This window comes from Lupinus angustifolius, chromosome LG12 (assembly GCF_001865875.1).
Source record: "Lupinus angustifolius cultivar Tanjil chromosome LG12, LupAngTanjil_v1.0, whole genome shotgun sequence".
NCBI lineage: Eukaryota > Viridiplantae > Streptophyta > Magnoliopsida > Fabales > Fabaceae > Lupinus > Lupinus angustifolius.
In genome coordinates this window covers 11,722,001-11,731,564 of record NC_032020.1, presented here as the reverse complement: position 1 = coordinate 11,731,564, position 9,564 = coordinate 11,722,001, and the positions used below count along the sequence as shown (strand labels likewise).

At 32.3% G+C, this 9,564-nt stretch overlaps 1 protein-coding gene across 7 annotated transcripts; it reads right to left on the bottom strand.

Annotated features, from left to right (window-relative positions):
* Positions 741-5,185, bottom strand: LOC109362970 (mitogen-activated protein kinase 7-like). 7 transcript variants are annotated; one of them, XM_019609084.1, is made up of 5 exons: positions 5,169-5,185; positions 3,956-4,056; positions 3,566-3,661; positions 3,046-3,472; positions 741-1,617 (listed from the first exon to the last, which is right to left on the bottom strand). In XM_019609084.1, the coding sequence occupies exons 4-5, from the start codon at positions 3,466-3,468 to the stop codon at positions 934-936; spliced, it is 1,107 nt and encodes a 368-aa protein (XP_019464629.1). In that variant the 5' UTR covers positions 3,469-3,472; positions 3,566-3,661; positions 3,956-4,056; positions 5,169-5,185; the 3' UTR covers positions 741-933. The 7 variants fall into 7 exon arrangements, with proteins under 7 accessions (XP_019464629.1, XP_019464628.1, XP_019464626.1 ...); XM_019609083.1 differs by lacking the exon at positions 5,169-5,185 and adding an exon at positions 4,287-4,529; XM_019609081.1 differs by lacking the exon at positions 5,169-5,185 and adding an exon at positions 4,287-4,309 and having other exon boundaries at positions 3,956-4,091.

Below are 9,564 nucleotides of genomic sequence, written 5' to 3'. Positions count from 1 at the left end.
CTTCACTCTCTTCAAATTAAGCTCCTCTTCGTTATAATTATAGAACATAATAAAAGTTGCATTTCTAATGTTTTAATTACTTTATTGTTTATGTTTTTATACTTTTATGTGATGCTTCACAAGTGTATAAGTTCAGCTTCCACCATCATAAGAAATTATTAGACAAATGAGATTTCTCATCCCTTCTTTCTTACAAAGTTAAAGACCCTGGCTATCAACTCAGCAACCAAATCAATGGTGAATGTGATTACAAGAAAAAGAAGTACGGCTTTACATGTTTTATAACCTGCTTACTTCTTATATTTCAACATATTGCACTCCTTAAATATTAAAGTCGCATAAAGTTTATGAACATACATATTATTCATTTTGTTTCATAATTTTGATAGTAAGATACATTTTCCCAATGTTGACTCCTATAGTGCATATATGATGTATGTACCTATAGTGAAAATGCTGCTGGCACAGGTTCCTCTCAGAAGTAGAGATAAGTAGATATCAATGTGAAAAATGGAAAACAACTAAACGCTTTTTGGTTCTATAATGGTCATGTGATTGAAGACCAGTTTCATGTTACAGAGAAATAAAAATAATTAAAAGCAATGATGAAGTGAAAACCTTACTTATGCCATAACCTCTCGGTTACATGACAATTGACAAACAATCTGACCATTGTGCTAAGGCTCAAAAGCTATGATTAAGTATTGAATAATAAATATCACAAGCGAGAATTCGGGTGAAAGACCAAAACAGCAGGGCCATATTTACTAGTTAGAAGAGCTGTTATAGAGAAAAGTTATTCAAACATTCTTGGGCAATTACAAAAATTGGCAGCTAAGTCCTTAAAATTATAGTTTCTCTATGGAAAAACAGAACTACTTTCTACTGACAAATCATGTGAAGCAACATGACTAGAAATCTTGGAAGAATCACTTATGCATTGACAGAAAAAGCTTCAGGATGATAGTGAAGCATCTCTGACCACATCATTTCTCTAATGACCGGTTCACCCCAATTTTCATCGATGTCGAGATTTATTGGAACCTGGGCAGGAGGATTATTCCTTGGATCATATAGGCCATTCATATATGGGTGTTGGAGTGCTTCTAAGACAGTGATTCTCTTAGTTGGATCAAATACAAGCATTTTTTGCAACAAGTCTATGGCTAATGGATCTGCTTGTGGATAAAGCTGAGAGAAGTGTCTACCCCTTGTATAAGGAAGTGATCTGATAAACCTCCTGGCTTTCGGATTGTCAATAAAACCAAGATCAGATTCATTCTGGCTTCCGAGAACACTAATGATTAGTTTCAACTGGTTGAGGCACTCAGTTCCAGGGAAGATCGGCTTTCTACCAAGAATCTCAGCAAAAATGCATCCTACAGACCAAACATCAATCGAGGTTCCGTAATTGTCACAGCATAGTAGGAGCTCCGGAGCACGATACCAGCGAGTAACAACATACTCTGTCATAAACTGGCCATCAACACCATTAGTCCTTGCAAGTCCAAAGTCACATATTTTCAAATCACAATTGGCATTGACAAGCAGATTCCCAGGCTTCAAGTCTCTGTGAAGAATATTTGCAGAATGAAGATATTTAAGACCTCGGAGCAGCTGAAATATGAGTTTATGATTAGTATCAACTGCAATGACAGTTAAAATAGTCAAAAATAAGAAATGCACAAAGAATATGTTTCCTACTTTCTGCTTGTAGATTACTATTAGCAATACTGATAAAGTCTCCATAGAAGACTTATAAAAATGTAGGTTTTTAATATCCCAACTTTTTTCAAGTAAATGTGCAACTTTGTAATACCTTGATAATATCTCAACTTGGGGCAATGGTTTTTATTGACTGACCCATGCATGCTACAAAGAGTCCAATTATTTTCAAATTGAAGAATACCAGAAAGATGGGAGGGGAGAATCTTATGCACTGTTTTATACTACCTTGTTTTCTTCCTAGTCATATATTAGTCATTCTAGGAAAAGAGAAGACAATTTATTGTATATGAGCTCATAAATCAACTAAAAGTTGAAGGCTAGTGTCTTTATAGTCACAAAAAGTTTGTGCCTTCATCATCTCCTCTAAAATGGACTTAAATACGTATTCATTAACAGCATCCATAATATCAGCATTTCACAATAGTCCAAAATAGGATAGGACTTCAAGGACAATTAGACATATTATCCACCTATTGTAGGCAAAACATGAAGTAAAGGGAGCAATAAGCATGATAATCACAGACACAAACAAAAGTACAGGATAGATCTACAAAAGAAACATTGAAGCTCCAATCCTCTAGCTCAACAAAAATTAGAAGGATCTAAAGTGAAATGATATGCCTATACATAATCTGAACTAGAGGATTACGAATACCCCAATCCTAAACTTCAGTGGTCTTTAGAATGATAGTATATGGCTCTATGCTAGTTCAACATCTTCATTTGAAAAGTCATGGAACTGAAACACTAGTTTTTTTTGCCTCAGAGACAGTATACATTCAAATTACAGAATTTAAAAATTTCAACACCTTGATACCAGGGACTTACCCATGTTATACTTTTGGGGGCACATGCCCATACTCAACCTGAGAATTTTTCTACTACACATGATAATTTGTCATTTCCACTCCTATATATTTGTGCTTGTATATTATTACCTTTGCCATTGCAACCTAAACATTTATACTTGTATTTTGCCCCCAACCTCCCACTACCTTAAATTTCTGGTGGCTTGATACCCACTTAAAGCTATTGTGTGAGAATGGTAAGAATGCATGAAACAGGACATTCATGACAAATCACTAATATGTTAACAATAGAGAATGGTAATTTCATATCAAAACAAGGCAATGTCAATTAAAAACTGTAAGAAAGTTCATTGCGAGTAGGCATCAAACTCAAAGTTCAAACCCGGATGAAAGCTCCTTCAAATGCATATATTATGTACTTTTTTATATACAAAAAAAGCCACAACCATAAAAGGTTTAGAAAGTAGAGGTAAACAAATGGAAGATACCACAGTACACTGATTAGTACCTGAAACAAAAAATATTTGCTATGATCACCAGAAAGTGGCTGCGAGGACTTGATAATCTGATGAAGATCAGTATCCATGAGTTCATAGACCAAATAGACATCCTTAAAACTTGTTCTCTGGATAGGCATCATAACATCCTTCAAAGCGATCACGTTCTCGTGCTGAATATGCCTAAGCAGCTTCAGCTCCCTCAATGTTCTCAATGCATCAATACAATTCTCAAATATATTACCAATCTTCTTAATTGCAACTTTCTCGTCAGTCTCCCTATTGATGGAAGAGCATACCACACCGTACGATCCTCGGCCGATTGGCTTGATTGGAACATATTTGGTATCAATCTCAAACATTGTCTGCCATATTGTGTAATAATGCTTACCCTTTGGCTTAATTCTGCTGGGAGGCTCAACTAAAGTTGCCATTTTCCTGCAAATATTCTCAATAAGTGAATACACATAGAAGACTAGTAATAAACTCAAAACATCGAATTCATTATTCCGAACAAGAAGAATGCATTACTTTACCTGTGACAAGCATTCAACAATTTGCTAAAGCTGGTTGTAAAAGAATATCAGCACAATGAGTGTATTCACTTGACAACAAAATATGGCAGTGCTGCAGAACAAAGGGTGCCATGTAAGAGAAGGTTGGAATCAATCTTTACTTGTTATTTCTACAACTAAATTTTGATCTTTTGATGTCACCTTGTCTCTTTGATTTTATTCTCACCAATCCCAACTTTTTGGGTGATTTTTTTTCTTTCTTAAAGAACAACAAAAATTCAATCTTTTTATATCTTTCCATTCAATTCTCTTCCCCCTGATCTCACCCTTATACTTACCCCACCACCCCAACAATAAATAAACCAAATCAGATAGATTCCAAAAGAATCAGAAAAGGATTTCATACCACAAAATTCAGCTTTCATTACAGAATCTCCTTTCTCCCTTGTTGATCTCAGACACCAAAGACAAAAAAATTCACAATTGATGCAGCTTCAAGCAGAAGTTCTGTTACAACCAAATTTGCACACCTCAATCAATTTCTATAGAATGGATCATATCATTGCCAATGATATCATCATGTAGTAGTAGTAATAATAATATAATATAATATACTATCCCTCAATTTTATCTAGATCAGGATTCAGAAGAAAAAGGAAGGGCATAGATAAAGTCATAATCATATTCATAAATAAATAATCATGTATCATAATAAATATCAGTAACATTATGCTTACCTAGGCATCAAAGAATAAAATAAATAAATGTTGAGTTTAATGAATTATGGGGGTAAAGAAGGTGAAGTGGGTACATTAAATTTTTTAACTTATATCATGTATCACATGAGTCACGAAGAAGAACTCAAGCCACACGGCATTGGTATTTGGTATTATTGATTATTTGATTTTCTTTGCTTTGCTTTACCCATAAGAGACTGAAAACAAGGATTACTTTACATGTGTGTTTGGCCTTTCGGGACTAAAATTCTATGATGTTTCTTGTCTTTTTCTTTTTCACGTTAACCATTACTATTTGGTTCAAGCATATCTTCTAATCCATTATTATTTTTGTTCATGCACATACGAAATTGGTAAGGATCAAGCTATAATCTCTAGTATCCACCAAAGGTGCCTGCCCTATATGACTACTATACCATATTTATATTAGAGTCAGATTTACTTACTTCAAACTTACTCTTCATCCTAGCCATTAATCTTATGGATATCTAATAGTTTAAATATACTTACTAATTGAAACTATTAGATTTCTCTGGAATTGAAATAGCATGAGTAGTGGAAAGTCTTCTGCCACGACATTAGAAGTGCCATTTTTATCCCTACATTACTCGTGCAGCTTCTCACTATGTTTCCCCTAATTTTCTTTGCTTTTAATGATTCAAACATGAAATAGCAATCACTCTTTTATCATATAGTGACTTAACACCAGATTTTCCTAATTTTATCAATCATAAATATCCACATTATTTTTTGGTACTTTAATTTCAAATATTCAATTTATATGGAATGACTGCTAGTTAGAAATAACAATTACAAACATCATGAAATTTCAAAGATCGAGATTAAGACGTAAGAACACATTATGCACAGTCACCATTGTACCTGTTTTTAACTTTGGTTTGTGCGTGTGTTCCTAGAGAAAGAGTTGCAGTCAATGGTGTATGTATTGTTGATTTATAATATGTTATCGTTAATATATATAGTGAGAAAAATGTAGATATAGATTATAGTATATAGATTTACATGTAGATGAGGAATGATGATATGATTAATAACAGAATAAGATTGTGTTAGGTTTAATTAGGATATTCAAATTCAATATATTTTAACCAGCTCATACTTAATTTTTTCTGATAAAAACTTAATGTTAAATTGATAAACCAAAAAGAGACTTAAAACAGGAAAAATAAAGAACCGATCATAGACCAAAAATCATGAAATATATTACTGTATCAATGTGAATAAAATAGAGAATATATTGTAGTCAATGTTAATCCGAAAGTCAATTCAACCACTCTATTGACTCTCCAAACACGTGAGGAGTTAATTATAAGCTATGCTAGATTGAGCTAGAGGTAAATGAAAATTTAAAAATAATTTGCTTCTTTTTAGCAAAACTAAAGCTGAAGTAACAATAAATTAAAAAAAAAATGTATACGTAATGTTGATATTTTTTTTACGGTCATACTTCATTTATCATTATTGTATATATTAGTTGATTGAATAATAATTAATATATAAATGATAAATAATATATTGATAAGTTAAAAAAACTTATACATTTATTAAACTTTAAATTAAAATCACGTACAACTTTTTGATTAGTCCAACCATTGCAAGAGTTGAAACAAATAGTAATAAAAATAGATGGCGGTCTATGATGAATAAAGTATCTTATTCTAATTTTTCTTCTTATTGTGTAGCTCAACCACACACGACTATAATTAATGTTTACAATTAAAGTTAGGGATGGTGTCTATACGTACCCTTTAATTCATTCTGATAAAATACTTTACGTATATGTATTTATATACGTTACGTAGCATAACTTTGCCATTTGAAGGAAGCCACATTAGACTACGTGGAAAGTACTTAACTATTCATTCTTTGACTTTCGTTTTCTAACTTTCTTTGATTGAAAGGAAAGATATCAGCACTTACACAGTTTTGAAGCAATAGCTATATTCTTTTTTATTTATATAAATAAAGTAGATGTTGACCAGGTTGAAGGTTGCTGATAATTGTAACATTCTCTTATTCTTACCTCAAATGTTAAATGTTCTACCTCAAAGTTATAATAATAATAATGATGATGATGGAGGGTTAGAATTAAATTAGATTTGTGGGTAATAATCTTTTTTTGCGGCTTTGACGGTGGTGGCAGCCGCAAATGACGTTGTGGTGGCAGCCGCAAATGACGTTGCTTTAATTGATGAAACTAACTCTAATAGTAATATGGTGATTTTAAATGTAAAGGTGGGGAATCGTAGCATATTTTTCGCTAGAGGATATGGTTGATTTTCAAATTTCATGTGTAGTCTACTATGTACGGAAGGATTTACTTACTTTAACAGAAATTCTTTGAAAATTACTTTGTTTAAATTTTTTTAGTTTTTATACAAAAATTCATCTTATGTCATTTATCGTAACTTGCAACAATTATAAATGACACGAAATAATACTTACTGAAGAAATGGGGAGAAGTTTGCCAGAAATGCATCAACGTAAATTACGAGGGAGAAAGAAAAAGTTGAATGAAAACGCATTTAACTTGAGGCAAGAAAAAATGAAGGGAGGATGCTTCTATTTATAACTTGAGATTTTTTCCAAGTTCTTCATCTCTCCGATGTGGGACTTGGGAGTTGTTTTCTTTTTTTCAAAACTCTTTCTATGGGACTTAGGAGTTTTTTAGATTTCACACCAAAAGCAGTGTTGTGAAACCCGAGCCGGACGTCAAACCGGCAGAGGTCCCGTATTAGGTTTAAACGGTTTAACCGTCCGGTCTGACCGGGTGATTTCGTACATAATTAATAATTTTTATTTATAAATATATAGTTATATAAATGTAAAATTTTATATAATTAATAATTATGTATAATTATATTGAAATAATATATCTTTATCTTTTTTTGGATTGTAGTAAAATAAAATATTAGAACATTGTCCCATTTTTTTATTTTTAAGTGAGTCGTCCGGTTTACTTCCTGGGTTAATCCGGTGTAATCGGGTTTAACACAGTCGGACCAGATTTTTACCGGTTCAAAGCGGTCCAACTCTTATTCGATTAAGACGGCAAACTAAAGCCGTTTTCAAGTCCGGTCAGACCGGTCGGACCGTCCGGTCTGGTCCAGTTCTAACAACACTGCCCAAAATTTCTCACTTATGTTTTTCAACAGACCATGTTCCAACATCTTATATGTTAAATTTTAACCTAATCATTTATTACTAGAGTAATTCTTTAAAAAATATATTCTAGAATGTAACATTTGTATATTGTTATTGTACACATTCAATATATTATATCCATCATTCATTTATATTACCTTTTAATAGTTTTTATTTATAAACTACTATAAAAATATAGCAAATCTAACTAAACCGTATTGTACAACAAAGTATTTCCAAATTCCAAATATATACGGTTACAAATAGGGTTGGAAACGAGCCAAACTGAGTCGAACTAGGGCTCTACTCGGTTCAACTTGATAATGATGAGTTTAACTTGAAATTTGACTCGAATTCGATATGAGATATTTTTTTAGCTCGAGTTCAACTCGGTTAAAGTTCGTGAACTGTTCCATTCAATTCGAGTTGGTTCATTTAGACAATTCAAATAATTAATTTGTTTTAAAAAATAATGCAAAAGATTTTATATGTAAATATATGAGGAGGATCTGTTTACCCAACCATTTAAGTTACACTAATTATACTCAATCTTATCCATTGATTTTCTTAAATCTAACGGACCAAATGGGTGAGAAAATAAGTGATGAGATAAAAAAAGGAATCTTAGATTTCTTTTAATTTTCATCCATTTGGACCGTAAGATTTAGGAAAATCAATAGATAAGATTGAGTGTAATTAATGTAACTTAAATTGGGTGTAAATATATCTCTCTCATATATATAATTACAATAAATAAAAAAAATAATGTATGGATTATAATAAAAATAAAAGTTAATTAACCATATATATATAATGAGATTCATTTACACCCCAGTTAAATTACACTAGTTATACTCAATTTCAGTCATTCATTTTATTAAATCCAACGAACGAAATAGTTGAGTACAATAAATGATGTGAGAAAAAAAATCTTAACTAACTTTTAAGTTTCACCAATTTGGTCCGTTAGATTTAAGAAAATGAATGACTGAGATTAAGTGTAACTTAACTTGGGTGTAACCTTTTATATATATATATATATATATCGTATATATTGAGTCAGCTCAAACCAAACGAGTCGAACTGTATCCAACTCAAGTTTAGCTCATTTATTTAACGAGCTAGTTTCCAGCTCAAATTCGACTCATTTGGTTAATGAACCAAGTTTATCGAATTTCAAACGAATACCGAGTTGGTTCAATTCATTGTCAGCCCTAATTACCCTTATTACAAAGCATGATTTCTTAGAATAAGTTAATCATCATGTGAACTAACAAGAAAGAATATGAAGATATAAAAGAAATGACGGAGAGGGTAATTAACATCATATTCATATTGATACGGGTCCTCCATATACCATTCATTCAAGCGATCTTTTGGTGATAGCACTGGTAACTCAACTCCTTTGTTGTGGTAATGGCCAATAGTAATCAAACTGCCATGTATTTGGTTCAACAAGGTCCATTAAATAGTTCATCATATTCATATCTGGCCTATATGGCCTAGTATCATAGACTTGGTTTTGAACCCAAAACAAAGTCTTACCTTCACTACTACTGCTACATGCAGCATTGTTGTCTTCCATTAGCATGATGCTATTGATACCAACACTACCATTTGGTAGCATAATTTGTTGGGTTTTGAATCAGTTTCTCCACCTTAAGGACAGTAAAAGCTCTTGTGAATATCATCGGTAAAGCCTATACTTGAGATTGACTTGCCATTTCAATCTCACCTTTAGGTAAAAATCTAAAACTAAAAAACTCACAAGTGAGATGTCTCAAGATGCAAAAACACTGCCATATGCTTGGACTTATTTTTAAATCTTCTACCAAGTATGAGCAAATTCCACTATCAAGTGAGGTGCCTGGTAATTTAAAAACATTACTAGAATCAAACAGGATCTCGAGCCCCCTAGTCTTATTGCGAACCCTGTTTGAATGAATTATAAAATAATCAACAAATGGATGCAGAATATCATCATCAACATTATTATCAGTAAATCCATAATGAGAAAGCAAAGATATGCCAAGAGTACTACATAACATTTTACCAATTACAAAACTGATGGCGCTAGATCATGCCGCCTTAGTACAGCAATGGGTACCAACTG

What these genes read in the sequence shown, in the direction of transcription:
- LOC109362970 (XM_019609087.1), bottom strand. Translation starts at nt 3,850, where the DNA reads ATGGAAAGATATAAAAAGATTGAATTTTTGTTGTTCTTTAAGAAAGAA. An exon ending in TTTAGTTGTAGAAATAACAA is followed by an intron (nt 3,473 to 3,710) that starts GTAAAGATTGAT and finishes GAATATTTGCAG; the next exon opens with GAAAATGGCAACTTTAGTTG. An exon ending in GCAAATATTTTTTGTTTCAG is followed by an intron (nt 1,618 to 3,045) that starts GTACTAATCAGT and finishes CTCATATTTCAG; the next exon opens with CTGCTCCGAGGTCTTAAATA.